The following is a 20711-nucleotide window of genomic DNA, read 5'->3' on the forward strand; positions in this document are numbered from 1 at the left end:
GGGGCAACTCCAGCGCTCCTCTCAGGCCAGAATGTCAATATATGTCAATCTAGACCGCAATGAAGTTAGCTTAGCACATCTATGCAAGTGAAGTAATCCTATATGGTTTAATAATGCTTTAAATTTCTATTTCTTTGTGTGACTGAAACTCCAGTTTTGCTTCTCCTAGGCTACACTATGCATCTCCCAGTCAGGCTGGAGTCCAGGACCACCTCCACGTTGCAGGTCTCCTGGGTGGCCCGGCACCCAGCAGTCAGCAGAAGCCACACGGTGACCCTGTATCACGCTAACATGGGCTCCTATAAAACTCTGAGCACGGACACCACCACCGACTGCCTCTACCACTTCACCGCTCTGGACTCCTGCAGCCGCTACGTGGCCTGTGTGGAGCCCGCAGCCACCCACACCTTCACCTGCCTCTCCGCTATTACTGGTACGACTGTTGGTGGGGTGGATTAGCAGCCACCCGCACCTTCACCTGCCTCTCCGCTATTACTGGTACGACTGTTGGTGGGGTGGATTAGCAGCCACCCGCACCTTCACCTGCCTCTCCGCTATTACTGGTACGACTGTTGGTGGGGTGGATTAGCAGCCACCCGCACCTTCACCTGCCTCTCCGCTATTACTGGTACGACTGTTGGTGGGGTGGATTAGCAGCCACCCGCACCTTCACCTGCCTCTCCGCTATTACTGGTACGACTGTTGGTGGGGTGGATTAGCAGCCACCCGCACCTTCACCTGCCTCTCCGCTATTACTGGTACGACTGTTGGTGGGGTGGATTAGCAGCCACCCGCACCTTCACCTGCCTCTCCACTATTACTGGTACGACTGTTGGTGGGGTGGATTAGCAGCCACCCGCACCTTCACCTGCCTCTCCACTATTACTGGTACGACTGTTGGTGGGGTGGATTAGCAGCCACCCAACACAAGAGTACACAGGTTACAAAAAACAAAGCCATTTCATGTAAATAAGCAACTGTTCCGTTTATTGAAAGGTGATATTATGTTATAAGTCTTGTGTTACCAAAAGGAATGTGTGAATGCAGGTTTAAATGCTTTACCAATTCTTCTCCTTTTTCGGCCAGACCCAGACATTCCCATGGACTTTGGGGTGACGTTATGGAACAGCAGCAGCATGTCGCTGGCCTGGGACTACCCTGAGAACTGCAAGTTCTCCTTCTTCCTACTCACCGCCTTCTACCTCAGCGGCACCGACCAGATCACAGAGGAGGTGCTCTTCTGGCACAAGGAGGACACCTTTGTGTTCGTCCTGTCCGACCTGGAGCCCTGCACCAGAGTTCGGTTTGGCCTGCAGACGGTCTGCCAGGCGGGGATAGAGTCCCGCTACAGCCAGATGGTCCTGAACGAGGGCAACTCCGGTGAGACTAGATGGCCCATCATGCATTTATCCATTTGAACCTATTATACATAAAAATACACACAGAGCCAGAAAACTACACACAAAGTACAGAAATTAAGATATGGTTACTGTTTCATTTATGAAGTCCAAAAGGATTTTCTTTTCTTTCTTTTTTTTAATCCATTTTACAGGCAATATTTCCCAGAGCTTACAAACTAAGTTCGTGATGATGAGAAATTAAATGCTCAGTGCTTTTGCCAGAACAGCCTTCTTTGATCCGGTAGCTTCTAGCAGTGGTTGGCTACACAGTAATGCCAAAAAAATGAGACTCCAATTAGAAAGAGAAGCGATTTTAAGTGAAACTTAGTGATCCCTGCTGGGGGAACGGGGCATTGCATTAAAGAATAGAAAACTACACCAGAGTAGCATATGAACATGCAATCTGAGCAAATATGACAGGCCGCTCCTGTAAAAACCCTAAAGGTGTTTTTTGTCTTCACCCTGCCGATGTGTTCCTTTTTAGAAAAGCCCACAGTGCAAGACCTCATCCTGTCTCTACTCCTCAGGTCACTCCAACATCGAGGCCTTGTGTCAGACATCGTACGGCCCCGACAACTACACCCTGAGCTGGGACGCCCGCAACACCTCGTCCATCTCCATGTTCAGGGTGTACCACGAGGGGGCGCTGCAGGGCACCACGCTCTTCACCAGCTTCACTGTGAGGGGGCTGCAGCCCTGCCAACAGCACCAGACTAGGGTGGAGGCGCTGTGTGGAGACGGCGTGCTCATGAATGCCGAGACAGTTGCAGCACACACAGGTAATGTAGACACGGATGAGATGACACACAGACTGGTTATTAATATATGGCCTGACTCTGTGTGTACCCAGGACCTCTGGGGGTTTCTGAGCTCAGGTACCACTCCAAAGACTCGAGCGCCCGGTGGAAACCCCGCACCACGCACCAGCCTGGTGTTGCCTTTGTATATGAACTGTCCCTGGAGAACGGCACCACCCTCCGGAGCAGCCGGGTGACTGACACACAGCTGCCTCTGCCAGGGCTGGAGGACGGGACGACCTACACCCTCGACGTGTGGGAGGAATGTGACGGACAGTGGGAGTCTGAACGGTCTCGTGTGTGTTTTGAGGGAGCTAATTCATCCTTGAAGCTCTTTGGGAGGGCTTCTGGATCTCCTCTGGACCAAGGTCAGTCTGAGGTAGCATTAAGAGGGTTAAAGTTAACCCTCTGCTCATGCCAGTTACGTTGGCTACATCACGCTGCATAAAGCCCCCCAGAACCATAAAGAGTCCGCCCGACGGCTGTAGATTTGGGGTTTTGGTTTGGGCGTCACTAGTTTAATCTGACAGTCCACTCAACATGTGTGACAGTGGAAAACAGCTGCCTGTTGTTCCGACATCACTTCCAAGAAAGATAGAATAAAAAGTACAGAAATGACCAGACAGTAACCGTTTCTCCAGTGTAGGCCTGATCCTTTTTCTAATCTCCTTGTTTTGTTGATAATAACCTTTTCAAGGTGAACCCTAACCCACTGTGCTTCTGCTTTTGGGGCGTCTGTAGAGCCGCCGGTAGATCCTCTCAGCATGGCTCTCACAATGGTCGTGCCCTGGTCCCTGCCGGAGGATCTACTGGATGACACGTCGGAACCCAGAGCTGAAATGGGGAAGACTCTTCAAGATAAGGTGGTTCCCATCAGTGACCCCAGGCTGCATGTCCAGTTTTCATCCTAACTTTAGACAGTGCTGTGTGGGCATGATTTCATCTGAGATCCAGGCAGTGCACGTTTCTTTTTGGTGACACATTTGCTTTTTAATAAGCAGAAGTTTGAGGTAACTGAGAAGACCTTTCTCAAAAACAACCTGTCCAACAACTTAAACAATTCACCAACAAGCCCGGTAATACTTACATGTCAAGACAGCATTACAACTTACAGTCTAGAATCTTTTATAATGAATTTGTAAAAACTGGAAATATTTTTTAATGCTAAATACCACACACAATTCTCTTTTTATACACAAAAACAATACTGACGTATCTTTGGTCCAGGCTGAAACAACTCAACAATTGGATGGTTTGCAGTGAAATATTGTACAAAAATGTACAGGTAGCCGAAAGATGAATTGTAATAACTACATTTTCAGTCCCACTATCAGGTCAAAATGTTGTCAAATACTTGTTTATGATCATATAGCTGCAAAACTCATAACATTCCCATCAGCCTCAGCTGTACTATGTGTTTTACTGCTATATGGAGAAATGCTAACACGCTTATTATACCGACTAAATATCAGAATGTTGGCATTGTAAGCATGTTAGCAGCTGATTTTAGCATTCAGCCCAAAGCATGTGTGTGTGTCCATGTGTGTTACAGCTACAGGAGATGTTAAATGACTTTCATCTGCCAGCCCGCGTTGAGCTGGTTGCCATTGAACCCGCAGGCGAGCCAAACAAAACGGACATTCTGTTTATATCCTTTGACGCATCCAAAACTGAGGAAGACGTGCCCCTGCCTGTTGAAGATCAGCTGGACTACGTTCACTCCCTGAATACAGACCTCATGGCGGTCACAGATGGGCTCATTCATTGGGAAGGTGGGTGATCCATAAAATCAGCTCGACTTGTTCAGTGGAAAGTCTTCCAGACACTTGAAGCTAATGATCTTGTTTTGATTCCCTCGACTGGACTTCAGGTCCTGATCTGTGTGCTTCCTCCGAGCCAACGTTGTGTCCTCCTAACTCTCTGTGCATCAACACCCTGGGCTCCTACGCCTGTTTGTGCCAACATGGCTACTACGATGTGAGCTCCGTCATCGGGCCTCCTGTGGCGTCACATCCAATCTGCAACGGTAAACTCTTGTCCTGTTAAACCTGTGTTCTAAGAATTGATCTCATTTAGTATTATTGGACCTCAGCGATATGATACTAAAGCTTCTTTATAATGAGCACTGCAGACAGGGGCCTCATTATAGGCTGTAGAGGTTACCAACAAGTTAACCAGAATGAGGTTTTGCATGAGTTTCTAGCCCCCTTCTCCATGTTAAGGAGATTCCACTTTAGCTTTAGCATGCAGTTACAATGGATGTTCCTTTTTTTTTAAATGAAGATCACTACTACTGTATTATTAGAGTCTGCAAGTGTGATTCCTTGACTCTGACCCTTTTTTTGAAACAGAAAAAGGACTTTTCAGTCACTGTCTGGGTAAACTGACGGGGGGTATAGCCAAACCCTACCTGACCTCTTCCATCGGGGGGAAGTTAGATGTGAGGCTGAACAACGGCTCGTGCACTGTGGAAGAGAGTGAGATGTTCTACCACTTCCGCATCTCCCGAAAAGCCTCTGAATGTGGAACCGAGAGGCGGGTGAGTGGTCGATCGAGCTGATGAAGACATTTCATTACGAAGTGATGGAAAGATTCTGTGCAGATATGCAGGGAACCACTGAGACCTGAAGGAATGGGAACAGAATTCATAAGAGCCTTGTATTATCACTAAATAGGAATACAGTAGATTTGCCCTATGCACCAAACAAGGTTTTTTTTACATACTAGGTAAAGTCACTGATGAAATTCTATGTGCTCATTTAACACTTTAACAGCTACATGTTCCATAAACGGCAGCAAGGGAGTGAGACATCCAGAGAAAATTGGACATGGCATCCGTTTTTAAAATTGGCTGTGAAATGTCTTATTTTTTTTTTGTACTAAAAAGCCACTAACGGTCAGAATAGTGGAGGTAATGCCGATTATTCTCATTCTTACAGGAAAATAAATTGTTATATCTCTCTAAGTGATGTAATCATTGGCATCATGGGCTTCTTAAAGCAACACTAAAGCCCTTTTCCCCCTTCGGTCCCCCTACTGGTGGGAAGCAGAGCTGTCCACTACCTGATCCGACAACCTTGCATAATGGAATGTAATGGACACTTCTGCTAACCTGAAGGGGGGGGGACCAAAGTGGTTAAAGTGTTTTATGGTGTTTAACATGTACACAAACTAGAAGGGAACTCAGAGAGCACAGACCTCTGCCAATAACTAGCCCCGATTACTCCATCACCATATAGGTGCAGCACAAACGCTCTATCTCACAATGTTAACGAAAGTGGACAATAACACGTGTATCCGCCCCGTGAATCTTTGGCCCCTGTTGCACCCTCCACTAAGTTTCGTGGTAATCAGGCACGTAGTTTTTCTCCAATCCTGCTGACATTTAGATCAGAATCGTGTTCAATTTGTCATCCCATAACAAGATATCTTCAATATGAAACCCTAAAACTATAAGAAACTAAACCAAATTGGCAGGAGAAACCCAAGTGTATTCAGTTTCTTAGTCTATTCTGCTCTTTGAAGTGGGACAATTGAGTTAACATAACTGCAAACGGTGTTTCTCCAGGTGAACAAAACCCACATCCAGTTCCTAAACACTCTGACTGTGACCCTCATCGACCAAGCCATCACCCGCCGGGATCTAAAAGTCGTCTGGAAGTGCGTCTACCCGCGACATTATGTTCGCAACGCTCAAGTCGGCGTGGATGTGGAGTGGTGAGTGGAAGGTCTTCATATTTTGTCTCTGCCTGAATTAAAAAAAGAAAGCATTGTTAACTAGTTCAGAGCCAAAACGTCTAAACCGGTCCTTTCTTTGGTTGTAGGCTCTCCTCCGTCTCCCTGGTGGCGGTGAACTCCTCCCTGCAGCTAGGCCTGACCATGACCCTGTACGCAGATGAGTCGTACACAGACCCCTACAGGGACACCATCACCCTGGGCCCTGAGGACACGCTGTTCCTCCAGGTGGCCCTGCAGACCAACAACTCGTTTGCTTCAGACGTGCTCCTGCAGGTGGAATCCTGCTGGGCCACTGAGAGCCCCGACCCCCAGGACACAGTCCAGGGTGTTCTTCTTCAGGATGGGTAGGTGGAAATGTAGGCGGACTCAACCAATGTACATCCGGATGTCCCTGCCCTTCTTCTGCTGTGCTATCGGGGGCTTAGCACCACCCTGGATGGTTGAGATTACTTCGAAATAGTTACAATCAAGCCAGAGTCTTTCTCTCCCTCCCTTAGTGCTACATGACCAGATAAATATTAATAGATATTTCCTTTCAGTTGAGCGTGTAATATAATTGAACTGATAGGGATGTTTAATGTTGTCCTCTCTGGTTCCCAGCTGTGCTGTTGACACCACGTTCCGGTGGCTCTCTGTGAACGGCCGGGCCCAGAACAGCAGGTTCTCCATCCAGATGTTCTCCATGCCCAAAGGGTTGCCCATCTACATGCACTGCTTGGCCAACATCTGTGGACATGATGAAGACTGCACAAAGGTAAACGAAGGCCAATTCTATAAATCTTTTATCCAAGTGGGGCCACTCAGGTGCAGCAAAAAAAACAGAAAACCGCTGAGAAACGTACTGTACAACAACCAAAACAATATTAACAAGCAGAAACACTACGTAGGCCTACACACAAAGACACTACGGACAATGAGTAATAGTTTTCAAAGTGCAATGAATAAAAATGTAAGTGTTGCATTGCCAGGCCTTTTTAGTGCACTATAACTTGACGTGGGGGGGCCCTTTAAATGATATTAAACACAGTCTTCATATTGAAAAAAAACCTGAAATCTGCCAAATACATGTAAAGGAGTGAGAATCCCCAACTGAGCCTGGTGTTGTGACAGCGTTGCAGCAGTCGGCAGCGCTCCAAGAGGTCCCGAAGAGGGAGCCCGAGGGACCCAGACAGGACCCGAGCTGCTGTAGTGTCTGCTGGACCCCTGGTGGTCAACAGGAGGGGGACGTCAGCGGCCCCCCAGTCTTACTGTGAGTTTATGTCTCAGGTCGCGTTTTAAAGTATCAGAATCCAAATGGACTGCATCACTAGCCTTCACTGCCTCTTTAGCTATATGTTATGTTTTGACATTATTTTCACTAATTTAAAATGATTGACCTAACCTACAGTTGTTTTTTTGTAACTCCGTGGGAGGTGTGTATGTGCCCTCAGAATCCAGAGTTAATGAAATGACCTGTGTCCGTTTGTTTGCAGGGCCGGAGCATATGATCTCCATCGTGGCCGGGCTAATCGGCTTTTTGGGCGTAACCGTACTCTCAGTGAGTGCAACCAAAGCAATCATGACTTACTATGAGCGACTACGGCTGCAATAAAGTGTTTGGAACACCATCTGTGAGTGTGTGTGTGTGATGATGATCATGGAGATCGTTAACTGTAATTAGCGAGACAGACGGGACAGAAACTAAGCATCTTATTAAAATGTTTCACATAATGTCCCTTTCAAGGTGGATGTAGCAGGATGACTTTAGTGGCTCAGTGGTTGGTTGGCTCGGTTTAGCCATGAGGAGTCGGCTTCGTTAGGGTGAGAATACCCGGGTAATCCAATCGGAGGTAGAGGAGGGTGGGACATGCCTTCACCTTCATATGCAAAACAAATATAAACTTTATAAGGTCAGTCTTGTGTTCACAGCTTGTTGTTCCGCCCCGTATAGGCTGAAAAACTACCTGTCTGCTGGTAATTTAACCCTTAACCCTTTGTAAATCCTAATTCATTAAAGTGCATTTCTTCTGGATTCAACTCAGAGGTATATAAGACCAACAGGGTCACTGGGATATAGATCCATTTTAAGCTGGGCTAAAAGGCAAAATGGTGTCCCAGGAGATTGGTTAGCCTATTTTTCACTGAATCAGATTGATTTAGTTTGATGTCTTTAATGGTGGGAGGAAGGGAAATCCCCCTCAAACACGGGGAGAACATTTAAACTCCACACGCTAGCGCTAAATATTAAGTAGCCGCATGCTAACATGAGAGAGCTGTAGACTTGGTGCCCAGTGTCAGTCATTTCTCCTCATTGTCGGGTCACTTTACTGATTGGACATGTCCAGTTGGGAAGAATTTGGATATAAGCCTTATTGGGGAATTTCTTTTTTAAATGATTAGCCGTTTATTGCATGACATAATGCCAATTATTTAAAAATCGTGCAATGTGATTTCTTTTTTACCGCGTCTCACAGTTGAAGTGTACCTATGCTAAAAATCCCAGACCTCTACATGCTTTGGAAGAATCAGCAGTGGATCAGATACTTGTTCTCCCCACCGTATGTACTCCAGCTTCAACTAGTGAAACACCTTCCAGAAAACACGTGAGGGGGGAATACAGGGGCCTCCGCCACGGGCCTAACGAGAATAAGGAAATGCTTACATAATACTAATAGTTGTCTTCTAAGGGTATAGGCTTTTTGTTATGTGGTGTATTGTATGTGATACACAGGTATACACCCATGAGGAAAGGTCACGAATGGCCCTATACTGTTGTGTTCAGCGGCAATGTTTCAATTTTCCTGTGGGAAAACCCAAATGATTTATTTACCTGTGGAAATACAATAGAATAACCCCCCAAAAAACCCATTCCTTAAGGTTCCTGCTCACATGGCGATTCTGATGAGAGAGTGGACACGCTAGCCAAATGGCTTTAAAAAAAGATATTTAAAAAAAAAAAAAAATCAGATGCACATATTAGTCTCTTAAAATCAGAAGGGGGATCAAAGAGTGGCAGTAGCACTGGGATTAGGACATGAGAGGGAGACACTGGAAAAGAGGAGGGGAAGTGACACTGGGACTACGTTGAATGGAAAGAGGTGCGAGTGAAAACCAGACTGGAGTGAGGTCAGGAGGTGTTGGTCTGGCTTCAGAGGGCAGGACTGGTGAGGTTAATGCTAGCTAGCTAATTCCACAAGATGGCGGTCACGCCAACACTGAGGATGAAGGCCGCCGGTGAACTCCACACCGGAAGAAGAAGCCCGTTTCCTCCAACAACAATGGCGTCCTCCACGACGGGAGGCGGCGTGAGTGAACCACAAACAGGGAAAAAGACTAAAAGCCTAGGTATGTAACGGCTGCTGCCGAGTTAGACACCATTATTTTACCATCAGCGGCCCATTCACGGTAAAGCCTCGGTAGTTCCTCGTCTAATTGGCGTGTAATGCAAACATGAGCTAACGTTAGCCTTAAGCTAACAAGTGAGCTAACAAGTGAGCTGTCGTGTTTAAAACCCTTTTTACCCTATTTGGCTTCGTTTGGAGTCCACCCTACGGGAAACAACAGCAACCTAACATTTTACATTTACGTGATATTATGTTATTAGTATTCCTGTCCCCCCCCCAGAAGTGTAATTCCCAGCATGCCCCGAGGCACTGCAGTGATGCTAGAACAGACGTTAGCCCTGTGCTCTTCGCTTGTACGTGAACGCACCGTCAGATACTGCGCCATGCCCAGGCAGTGGGAACACGCAGGTTGTTGCATAGTACCCAGTAATTCATGTTTCCTTTCCCCCTGCAATGTCGCTAAGCCAGATAACTCATAAAGTTAGGAAACATCTTTTTCTGTCCATGTTTGTCTTGAAGCTGTAAGTGCCTTGTACCAAGGCTCTGGGTTCTGGAGTAGCTGCCATGTAAAGACCATGTGCCACAGCTAAGACACATTCAGTCTTAAAACAGCCACAGGCCAGTAGTGGAAGTGATGGGGGACATGGACGGGGTTGAGTTGGCTCGTCTAACCCTCCCGTGGTTCTGTGTCCTGCAGCGGACGAGTCTGAACTGCTGTCTGTTCCCGAGGGATGGAAAGAGGCGGCTTTCACCAAAGATGACAACCCCCGGGGTCTTCTGGAGGAGAGCAGCTTTGCAACCCTCTTCCCCAAATACAGAGAGGCCTACCTGAAGGAGTGCTGGCCGCTCGTGGAGAAGGCTTTAGGAGAGTCGGTAAGTACCGAGGCATCATCGTTCTGTGTCATCCGATACATTCCTGGGACATTTCAGTCGTTTCTTTTGTCTTAAAACTCATAACAAGTTATACATGTTAGCAGCATGCGTGTCCTGATAGCTCGGGTTCTCCTGAAGGAAATGATAACTGGATTGCGTATAGCAGGGTTGAGGTTATACAAGCATTATTACACAGGGAGACCAGGCGAACCAAAGGTGGGGAAATGACTTACACCTCAGTGTTTAAACAATGCTACTTAAAAGTAATCTGGATATCTTTTGCTCTTTTCAGAACATCAAAGCCTCTCTGGACCTGATTGAGGGAAGCATCACGGTGTGCACCACTAAGAAAACCTTTGACCCGTACGCCATCGTGAGAGCCAGAGACCTCATCAAGCTGCTGGCCAGGAGCGTCCCGTTCGAACAGGTCCTGATCCCAGCCACTGCTGTCATGTAGGGTTGGGGGGGGGGGTGGGGCACTTTCTGTCTCCTACCCACCCCTAAAAGAAGGTTTTTGCAGCACATGACATCTCTCGAGACCCGATTCCAAATTCCTCAAATCCATAAGGGTCGAGCTTATCAATGCTGCTGTCGAGGCTAGTACATCATAGAACGTTTTGTCTGAAAATAGATATGTGCGCAAACTGGAAAGCCAGAGGTAAATACTAGTCTCCCCACTGGAAACTGGCTCTTAGAGCACGTTAAACCAGCACGGCGTCAGAGACCGAAGAAATCAAACAGGCACATGCTCAGTTTTTTACAATAAAAGCAATAATAGTTCTGTTAAGATTCAGAATTTGGCATCTAGTCTTTCCAGCAAATAATAGAACAGTATCGATAAAGACTCTGATCATTACATACACACACCACTTCAGGTACCTGTACCGATTAAAGATGTAGCCAACCCTAGATCCCCATCCCTGCGTGAGGTATGTAGATGTAGTTTCTGAAGGGGGGTTGGTTTTGCTTTTAGAAACCTGTGATGCTTGGTGAAGGCAGTGCCAACACAACAGCTGAGCTGACGGAGTCGTTCTGATTATTTTGGGCTTTTGTTTCTCTCTTCATCCCTGTTTTTTTCGCTTCCAGGCGGTGCGGATATTACAGGATGACATGGCGTGTGACATCATCAAAATCGGGACCCTGGTGAGGAACAGGGAGCGCTTCGTGAAGCGAAGACAGCGACTGATCGGCCCCAAGGGTTCCACTCTGAAAGTGAGTCCCACACCGCCGTCCTCCAACACATCTCAGACCTGCTGGAAGCAGCACTCATCTCAGAGATGCTACTTTTAAATGACGGTGTTTGTTAAAATGTTTGACTGTCAGGTTCAGGACACTTAAATTGACTAAATAATGACGGTAAAGGCAACAAACGAGACTCAGACGGTAGTGAGCAGTTTATAGAACTTTTGCCACAAAAGGGAAGAAAACCTAAGAGCAACCTATCACCAGCATTGCTCCTAGGATCTTCAACAATTTCTCTGCAGCTCAGTCATTTTATTATACACACACAAGGATACATTGGACGGTGGTTATCTTTATTATGTCTACGCTCAAGAGGGTCAGTTTTCAGAGTGCAGACAGTTTGTGCAACGTGTACTTTGGCTGTCCTCGAAACTAAGACATTTACCACCTCTGTGTTAAACAGCAGGAACTAGAAAAACACAGCTTGTCAAATTTACACATAATAAGCATGAAAGTTATACTACTTAAGAAACTACTTTAAGAAATAAGGAATAAAAGACTTTATCAAAATGAATTCCCTATCAGACTGCTACCTCAGGTGACTTCCTCTCATAACCAGGTTTATGGCTAAGCCCCTAATGAGCAGTGGAACGGCAGTTTAATGCAGGACTTAGCTTGATAGCAAGTCTCCATGGAACCTGGACCAGACTTGGAATAGGTGAAAGCATGTGGAGTTTTTAACTGTCAACACTTGTTGCTTTGGGGTGATATTGGGCATAATCAAATGCTATTCTCAGCAATAAAAACAAGCAACACAGCTTAGCGTCTAACCTTCTCTTCAGGCATAACCAAGAAGAAACGAAGCAAGTTAGTGTACAGTAGACATGCCAGAGAAGGATTGGATTCTTCAACCTTTACAGTGGCTCATTGCTCATACATATATACATAAACGTTTAACCTAATCAGGTCACTAGGTGGCAGCTTTGATTCTACCAAGCCACAGTATGTGTTTCTGTTCCGTCCTCCTTCCTGTTAACAGCTTTGTTCTTTTGAAGTGATGAGCTACATGATTCACGTGACTTCCTGTCCCTTTTCTCCAGGCGCTGGAGTTGCTGACCAACTGCTACGTGATGGTGCAGGGCAACACGGTGTCGGCCCTGGGGCCCTTCAACGGGCTGAAGGAGGTAGGAGCTTCACAGAGGAGCCTACTGTTAGATCTGAACGGTGGAGAAACTGACAACCTAACAGAAAGTGTTTTAGATGCTTCTGGAAACGGCTCTCTGTTTTTGCAGCTTCTAAATAAAAACCAAGCCGGGCCAGGCCAGCATGTGTTGGAAAAGCCCTTGTAATGTCTTTATGTTATCACTGTCCCCCCACCTTTCAGCCAATTACACCCCCCCTCTCTTAAGCAAGGAAGCTAAACAACTGCTACCAGGGTTAGTAAGCCGTAAGCAAGAGCCTAACTTTAACTCTGGTTCTGTTGTTGCTCTAGCTCAGGGTGGTAGTAAGTCTGGTTGTAGCTGTTAATCTCTCTATCTTTAGAGAGGCAGGCAGGTACATGGAGGTTAGGGTTAGGGGGGTGGAATAGCATTTCATAATATTGATTTGAGTTTATCTATTTCACAAGTATTACATTTTTCCCCGTAATTATGAACTATAATTTTACACAAAGAAAGAAAATGTAGAAGCATTTTTTCAATGTCTTTTCTTTTCTATTGTTCAGGTACGCAAGGTGGTGATGGACACGATGAAGAACGTTCATCCCATCTACAACATCAAGGTACGTTCCAACGTGTGACAGCCCGGGGCAGTTGGGGCAGCCTTCTGCCCCCCCACAGCTCAGACCCTCTAGTACTGGTTAGACTGCAGACAGGCCCGGTGAAGATGCTTTCCATCCTTGTTCATGATCTCCTGACTGAAGTGATTCTCTCCGGGTTGGTACGCCGAGGCTGGCCCCGCCCGGAGCTGAGGGCCTGAAGGAGCCACAGACGCTCTGCAGCACTCAGTACACTCATACATACACTCATATCTAACCCTAACCCATTACACTCACACATACACTCATACCTAACCCTAACCCATTACACTCATACATACACTCATATCTAACCCTAACCTATTACACTCACACATACACTCATACCTAACCCTACCCATACACTCATACATACACTCATATCTACCCTAACCTATTACATCCATACATACACTCAACTAACCCTAACCCATTACACTCCACACTACACTCTACCTAACCCAACCTATTACACTCACCCATCACTCATAACCTAACCCTAACCCATTTACAACTCACATACACTCATACCTAACCCTAACCATTACACTCACACATACCCTCATACCTAACCTAACTATTACACTCCCACATACCTCATACCAACCCTAACCCATTACACTCACCACTACACTCATACAAACCTAACCCATTACACTCACACATCACTCTATCTAACCCTACCCTACACTATACATACACTCATACCTAACCCTAACCTATTACACCCATACATACACTCATATCTAACCCTAACCCATCATGATACATACACTCATACCTAACCCTAACCCTAACTATTACACCCATACATACACTCATACCTAACCCTAACCCATTACACTGATACACTACCTGGTTGGGATAGTTACAATGTTCTTCATTCATCCTGGTCTAACAACTTGTTCAATACAAGTAACAGCCAGAGTGTTTCATGTGGGATTACTATTCTTGGGAACAGAGGGAACGTGACGGTGCATCACCAAAATATCACATTTCTGTTACTTTTACACCCCCCCCCCCCCCCCCCACCCCCATTCCACTGTCCTGGCGACTGGAACCACCAGACGCTGATGATCAAACGGGAGCTGTCCAAAGACCCCGACCTACGGCTTCAGAGCTGGGAACGCTTCCTCCCCAAGTTCCGCCACAAGAACCTGACCAAGCGCAGGGAGCCCAAGAAGAAGAGAGTGAAGAAGGAGTACACGCCGTTCCCCCCAGCACAGCCGGAGAGCACGGTCAGACCTTTATTCCAACATTCACGGTTGAATAACGCCGTAACATTAGTGTACTGGCTGAAGATAACCTGTACCGGCACCACTGTTTAATATGATTAGGGTTGGGTATAATAACTTGGGTTATTGAGACTAATATGCACAGTACGATTTATTTAGACTGCCATTTATTCATTTGGATTGTCTGTGGATTATTATGTTTGTAGGTTGACAAGGAGCTGGCCACAGGAGAATTCTTCCTGCGTGAGAGCGTTAAAAAGAGAAAGAAGATGGAAGAGATCAAGGTGAGTACTGGGTGGACTCCTCTCCTGCTGGGTTCAATGAGTGGTATTAATATAACAAAGTCCAGCTGTCCTTCTATTGCTTAGTTAGTTTCATTAAAAGGCCGCTAGGTTAGCATGAGAGGCTGTGTGAAATGATGTGACGTCGTCGTTCCTCTTTCTCAGGTGAAACAAGCGGAGGCGCTGACCCAGAGGCAGGAAGAGAGGAACAAAGCTTTCATTCCTCCTAAAGAAAAGCCCTTAATGAAGAAAACCACAAAAGGTAGGAATAAGGGAAACTCTGTTTACCTGAGAACAAAGCCAATGGGTCTAAACCTGTCCAGCTAACCTCTACCCCCCCCCCTTATTTCTGCCCCAGCTCCTACAGAAGCCACGCTGGACATCGAAGCCATCAAGGACAAAGTGAGAAAAGCCAAAACTAAGAAACTGGGGGCTCCCCCTGTGAACCCGGCTCCCCCCACCAGCACCACCACTGGCAAAAAGAAAAAGAGCAAAACCAAAGGCTAGCCCCTTAGACTTAGACCAGCATTGTTGATCTGGTTTTTGTTGGACAGTCCTATTGGACAGACTCAGGACTCGGTCGGGAAGACGGGACGTCAGGCAATGAATTCATCACAAACTCCTGGCTGCTTTATTGAACTAGGATATCCTGTTCATAAACCCAGTATAACCTTCCATCTGGAGACCAGTCCTCGGCCAGGATGCTCAGTATTTCTACATGTCAGAAGATATCATTCTGTCCTTTAGAGGGACAGGGTTTGTCCAGGAGGGCCCAGTCTGTGGAAATGTCAAATTAAAGGAAGATTTTTACAACCTGGAGCTTATATTTGTAGGGTTACCTTTTATTCTTTTTGATCATGAAAACAAACTTAATATAGAGGTAAAGTATATGTGGCTTCACTTATCATATCTCTAGATACAGGTTTGTAGCAAAGTCCACATTTGTTGGTGGTTAGATTTAAAGTCCAGTTTATCTAAAGCACATCTTTGGATGCAAAAATAAAGGTCACTGTTAGACATGATTCTATTTTACCTCCGTTTGCCTGTAAACACGATGGGGAAACAGTGGAAGAGTGCATCATGGGTAGGTAAGACCCCATTATATGTTGGAGTGGATCAAAGCTCAAGAGTGGGAACACCACATATTCTTCACTTTCATTCACATCTCTGAATAGATGTTGCGTTCGCGTGCTGTTGGTATATTAAGTTCCTGATTGGGGAAATTCCCAATGCATTGTGGGATGGGGAATGCCTTGGATGAGGTCTGGGCTCTATTTTGCTAAAGTGTTTGACCTTTATGTACAGATCTTTCACTACTTAGAAGCTGACTATAGACCACAAAATGAAAGGGTTAAGTAAAACCTGCATCTTCATTGCAGCCTTTCCTGAGTGTGTGTGTGTGTGTGTGTGTGTTCTTAAGGTCACCGCAGGTGCTCTATTCATAGCAGAATACATCGGGGTAAAAGTGGTGGACTGCATACGCTGTGATGAAGGTGAAGAGGAGGGCGGTGGGCCGGACCACCAGAATAATCACGTAGTCGGAGCCCCTGGTGGCCGGAGCAGCGTCCCAGTCGGGGGTCCAGTTGTACCCTGGGAACATGAACAGAGTGGTTTCAGTATTTACACCTAGCCCGGTTTAAACTGATTAATCCAGTGGAATGTGGTACGCTCTTCTTCCCCAACACCATGTCCCAACCACAGCTACTCATTAAACAAGTTGTCTGTGTATCTTTAGTCTTATCTACTGTACTCTCACTTACTTTTCTGGGAATCTCGTTCTTTACTTCCTGCAACGACAGCAAGACAGAAATGGTTGAAACGCCGCTTGAGCAGCTACATTTCACTCAAGCGTTTTCATTCTTTTCCTAGGTTTTTCTTTGGTAAAATGGCCTGTTAACTTCTCTCAGTAGCAAAGCAGATAACACGGCCAAGCTCTTGCTTTTTGTCTTGGCTTGGTTAAGCGTGTAGTTAGAAACGGGTCTTAAAATCTCAGATGTCACAAAAAGCCAAGAACTAAAACGTGGATGTGTGAAATCCGTAAACCGCAGTTTAAAATCAGGACGTGAATGTTTTGCACCACTAAATGTGGACTGAGTACTCACGGCAGAGGTTGTCCTCGCAGTCCCCTTTACATCCGGAGCAGCCTGCCCCCTCTTCATAAGGTCTCCTTCCGTTCACGTTCCCCCTGCACAAGGACCCCCGTCAACGGGGCATTACCATACTGCAGGTAGCAACTGTTGGTTCATTCATTCAAATAATAAAAATACACATAATCCGCAGATATACCTGTCACGTAGTTTGCTTTAACCCTTGTGTTGTCCTCGGGTCAAGTCTTTTATATCAGAAATATGGATTTCTTTCAGCCAAATTGTCCAAAAATAACATTGATGATTTCATACAACATTACTTTCATTGAATCTTTGGGTGTTTTATTTAATCTTATAGCATTTGACTTATTTTGTTCAAGGGTTTCAAACCAGTATCTGGACTAAACTTCAAGTCCATGGTTAACGGGAAGACAGCAGGGTTAATATATGGAGGTCTGGCATTATTCTATGTTCCTGTTGACAAATCCCCATGAGAAGACCCAAGACCACAATGTGTTATTTCACTTTCTGATTTCCCTAACCTGTCTGGGTCTCAGCCCTCAGCCCGTTACTTCATACTTAAAACCCAAATCTCACTAAACTAGTGTTTGTTCCCAGTTCAACGGTACAGTTCATGTGTCTGGTAATAGTTTTTGGACAAAGGAGCTCTTATGGCACAGCCAAATAATATGGAAACTGGTTAGGGTACGGTCATGGTTGTTTTTGAGCTTTTAAAGCTTGCTTTTCACATGAAATCAAGGCTGAAACCTTGCCTAACCGAACCTGGTTTTCAAGTCCTAAACTCCCAAGTCTGCGTTGGTGGATGTGTTCAACTTACGCCGTGGCATAGTTGCACACAAACACGACACCCTCTTCAGGGCCAAAGCTTTTCACCCCGTTGGGGCACAGCTGGACGGCACAGCCAACCTTGTAGGTGCTGGCCCACACGACCTGGGGACAATAAAAGGGTTAATGCAGACCGAATAAACCCCAAACAGAAAAGACTGTGTAGTGGGCCCGTACCTGTGTGTAGTGGCCACAGAGTTTTGTGCAGCCGTTGCTGTTGTAGTCATAGTGCTGCTTTTCATCCACCCAGCGTTTCACGGCCTTTCGCACGTTAAACGACGACGGGGGGTGGCCTGTCCAGATGTTTTCTCCCACAGAGGAGAAGGTGGGGTGCACGCGGCGGACGTCTCGGAGGTAGATGTTGTGTTCGAACACGCAGCGCCTCGCCCACGCTCTCGCAGTGATGGCCAAGCCCTCATCCCACGTCTGAAGGAACACAAGTAAGCTATTTACATATCCTGTTTTAACATTATTATTAATAGCTGCTGATCGCTTTCCATGTTTGGGTTTATGGTGGTCTGATTTTTTTCACTACTGTATTATTATGTTTGAGTTTTCATTCATGAACAACAAATACGAGGTCATAAAACATCTCTCCAAAATGCTGGTGGTAAATGGAATTCATTTGTGTATTTTCCCCAAACTATGTGCTGGTTACTCCTAATACTACTGTGTAATCCATGGGACTCACACATTTTTGTGATTGGTCATTTTTCACTTGCAAACAAAAACTCCTTCTCCTCCATTATGCCCTGTCACAATAACTCTGAGAGTCTTTTTATGTTTTCTCTTTATTGTGCCATTAAGGCCATGTGGTATTTTGTTGACAGGATTCTCCAAAATGGAATTCAATAAAGAAAAAAATGAAGCTAGTTTGTTAGTAACGGGACAATGAACTCATACAGTTCAGTCAAAAGACGTGTACTACGGACTCCTGTCTCATAAGTGTCTTCTTTTGTGGAGTACTTCATAACCAACAAAGGAGCGTAGAATTAACCCTAATGTCGCAACACGGCTAAGAGTTACATTTCCTCTGAATTTGTAAGATGTTTCCTATCAGTCAGCGTGGCAAATATGTGTGGCAATGTTCATAAATTGAACCTCAAGCAAAAGATTTACTTCAACCCCCAAAGTATACATTAGCATGTATCCTTCAGGCACTACTCTACCAGCATTAAACCAATAGAGGGCTGACCACATACCCACGTCATGAGAAATGATTTTCATTTTACGAGCATCACAACAATGTAACTTCAGTTTAACCCCGTGCCCATCAGATGATAGACCCATTGTGTTGGTGAAGTCTTCACCACTGCACTACTGTCATGTGTTAGAGATACTGAGAGAGAAAGAGAGAGAGAGAGGGGGGGGGGGGGGGGGGGGAAAGTATGCATCAGGCCTACCATGTACAGCATGTCACCTGCAGGCGGACCGACAGAGGACCGGGCCCCGTTGTGTTCCCTCACACATTCATCCACGAAGTTCCCATCGGTGATGTCTGGCAGTGAGACTGAACACACCCCCGGGTCCAGGACCATCCAGGCCCACAGCAACATCTTCACCACAATCCCCATGCTGGAAAGAATGTATAACGCTGCAGGAGCTGTCGTTTATGAATTATGTTAGCATCTGTCGAACTGAAACAGGAAATGTCACAAGCATGAGGAACAGGATGTAGGTGCCGGGTTAGCCTTTTGCACACTGTGTGCACAGTGAAGTCAGGGGACTGTGGTGCAGTGAGGTAGAAAAATAGGTGAGAAACTACCTGCTCTCTCCTTAAAAAGCTTCCACATGGATGTATTTTAAAAGTCTGCGTTTTTGTCAAATCAATAGGAGAGAGCATGAGTCCTTCTATTCCTAGATCTAGATCAGTGTACCAGAACTAATCTGAACTAACGACAGGATCACAGTCACTAGATAGAAGGCAAACGGTGACTTTCCCTCGGTGCTGTTCACGGACAGTAAAAAACAAAAAGTCATTATTGTCTGCACAACTCACCAGCAGACTTCCCCAATTCTAAAAAACTGTGAAAACCAAAAATGACACCTTATAATGATAACGTTGTAGTTTCTGTTCCTGTTTCTTCTCCCATCTACACCACCCACTTTCTGCTTATCTTTAATTTTACTTTTACTTTTCAATATTTATGGTCCCAGGTTAATATAATTCATAATATGCTACCGACTCTTGCTTCATTGCTCTAATTACACATTCAATTTAATCTTAACGCCACTTACACTGCAATGTTGTTTCTTGTATCATGGCACTTCAAAACACCTTTATCTGACGCCATTTTGCTTACTCAGTCTACCATTTTATCATTGTCTATTGTTGGCCTGGATTTCTTGTGCGTTTTTACTTGTTTGTGTGTTTTTGTTTTTTGCTGTTATTGAAGAAAATGCTACAGCTGTGACAACAAAATTTCCTTGTTGTGGGATGAATAAAGTCTAATCTAATCTAATCTAATCTAATCTGAAACTGGCCTTTAACAGTATTTGGAGACATTAAAAGAAAAGAAAAAATATATATATATATGGGTGCCAATTTATGTGAGTTTTCGTACATATTGAGGCCGTCAAAAATGTGCCCAAGGGCAAATAACAATTAAGGGGGCGCTACAGGGCAACCATACCACTCTAAAGCCTGAATGTGTATTTAGGGGAAAGAGTTTCATATTCTGCACATGGCTGCAAGATTTTGAGAGTTTACCTGGGTCCAAAGTCCTCAAACAAGTCTTCGTAAAATGAGAAATTTCGCACAAAAATTGCCATATCTTAAATTTTGAATTTTTGTGATTTTTTTTTAACTAAAAATAGCTTGATAGAGTTCCAGATGATACACATGTTCCCTCAAAAGTTAGTATGATAAATGATCGCTTTTTTAGAAATTCAAGTCCAAAGTCCTCAAACAAGTCTTCGTAAAATGAAAATTTCGCACAAAAATTGCCATATCTTAAATTTTGAATTTTTGTGATTTTTTACTAAAAATAGCTTGATAGAGTTCCAGATGATACATGTTCCCTCAAAAGTTAGTATGATAAATGATTGCTTTTTTAGAAATTCAAGTCCAAGTCCTCAACAAGTCTTCGTAAATGAGAAATTTCGCACAAAAAAATTGCCATATCTTAATTTGAATTTTTTGATTTTTTTTACT

At 45.2% G+C, this 20711-nt stretch overlaps 3 protein-coding genes across 3 annotated transcripts in view; 2 read left to right on the top strand and 1 right to left on the bottom strand.

Moving 5' to 3' along the window:
* The window catches only part of LOC116686151 (uncharacterized), a 10890-nt gene extending 3348 nt beyond the window's left edge, over positions 1-7542 (top strand). Inside the window, exons 7-19 of the mRNA XM_032511120.1 lie at positions 170-433; positions 1087-1380; positions 1928-2179; positions 2251-2565; positions 2939-3060; positions 3750-3969; positions 4068-4223; positions 4549-4736; positions 5766-5914; positions 6022-6279; positions 6536-6689; positions 7046-7184; positions 7408-7542. Coding sequence (XP_032367011.1) covers positions 170-433; positions 1087-1380; positions 1928-2179; positions 2251-2565; positions 2939-3060; positions 3750-3969; positions 4068-4223; positions 4549-4736; positions 5766-5914; positions 6022-6279; positions 6536-6689; positions 7046-7184; positions 7408-7526 — 2630 coding nt within the window. The 3' untranslated portion in view covers positions 7527-7542. The remainder of the gene's footprint in view (positions 1-169; positions 434-1086; positions 1381-1927; positions 2180-2250; positions 2566-2938; positions 3061-3749; positions 3970-4067; positions 4224-4548; positions 4737-5765; positions 5915-6021; positions 6280-6535; positions 6690-7045; positions 7185-7407) is intronic.
* A 1458-nt stretch (positions 7543-9000) lies between these two features.
* krr1 (KRR1 small subunit processome component homolog) lies at positions 9001-15443 on the top strand. The gene is made up of 10 exons (XM_032511128.1): positions 9001-9259; positions 9956-10131; positions 10424-10558; positions 11218-11343; positions 12414-12497; positions 13037-13093; positions 14176-14346; positions 14550-14627; positions 14790-14886; positions 14983-15443. The coding sequence occupies exons 1-10, from the start codon at positions 9112-9114 to the stop codon at positions 15129-15131; spliced, it is 1221 nt and encodes a 406-aa protein (XP_032367019.1). The 5' UTR covers positions 9001-9111; the 3' UTR covers positions 15132-15443.
* Positions 15444-15482: 39 nt separating this feature from the next.
* On the bottom strand, positions 15483-19226 carry glipr1a (GLI pathogenesis-related 1a). The gene is made up of 6 exons (XM_032511129.1): positions 18961-19226; positions 17735-17983; positions 17550-17662; positions 16727-16809; positions 16385-16411; positions 15483-16214 (listed from the first exon to the last, which is right to left on the bottom strand). The coding sequence occupies exons 1-6, from the start codon at positions 19129-19131 to the stop codon at positions 16060-16062; spliced, it is 798 nt and encodes a 265-aa protein (XP_032367020.1). The 5' UTR covers positions 19132-19226; the 3' UTR covers positions 15483-16059.
* Between the last annotated feature and the right edge of the window lie 1485 nt (positions 19227-20711).

This window comes from Etheostoma spectabile, unplaced genomic scaffold (assembly GCF_008692095.1).
Source record: "Etheostoma spectabile isolate EspeVRDwgs_2016 unplaced genomic scaffold, UIUC_Espe_1.0 scaffold317, whole genome shotgun sequence".
Taxonomy (NCBI): Eukaryota; Metazoa; Chordata; class Actinopteri; order Perciformes; family Percidae; genus Etheostoma; species Etheostoma spectabile.

Coding starts and splice junctions, on each gene's coding strand:
- glipr1a (XM_032511129.1), bottom strand. CDS start 19,131: ATGGGGATTGTGGTGAAGATGTTGCTGTGGGCCTGGATGGTCCTGGAC. Junction 16,810..17,549: donor GTGTGCAACTATGCCACGGC/GTAAGTTGAACA, acceptor GTCCTTGTGCAG/GGGGAACGTGAACGGAAGGA. Junction 16,412..16,726: donor CTGCGAGGACAACCTCTGCC/GTGAGTACTCAG, acceptor CTGTCGTTGCAG/GAAGTAAAGAACGAGATTCC.
- krr1 (XM_032511128.1), top strand. CDS start 9,112: ATGGCGGTCACGCCAACACTGAGGATGAAGGCCGCCGGTGAACTCCAC. Junction 10,132..10,423: donor AGAAGGCTTTAGGAGAGTCG/GTAAGTACCGAG, acceptor TGCTCTTTTCAG/AACATCAAAGCCTCTCTGGA. Junction 14,887..14,982: donor AATGAAGAAAACCACAAAAG/GTAGGAATAAGG, acceptor TTTCTGCCCCAG/CTCCTACAGAAGCCACGCTG.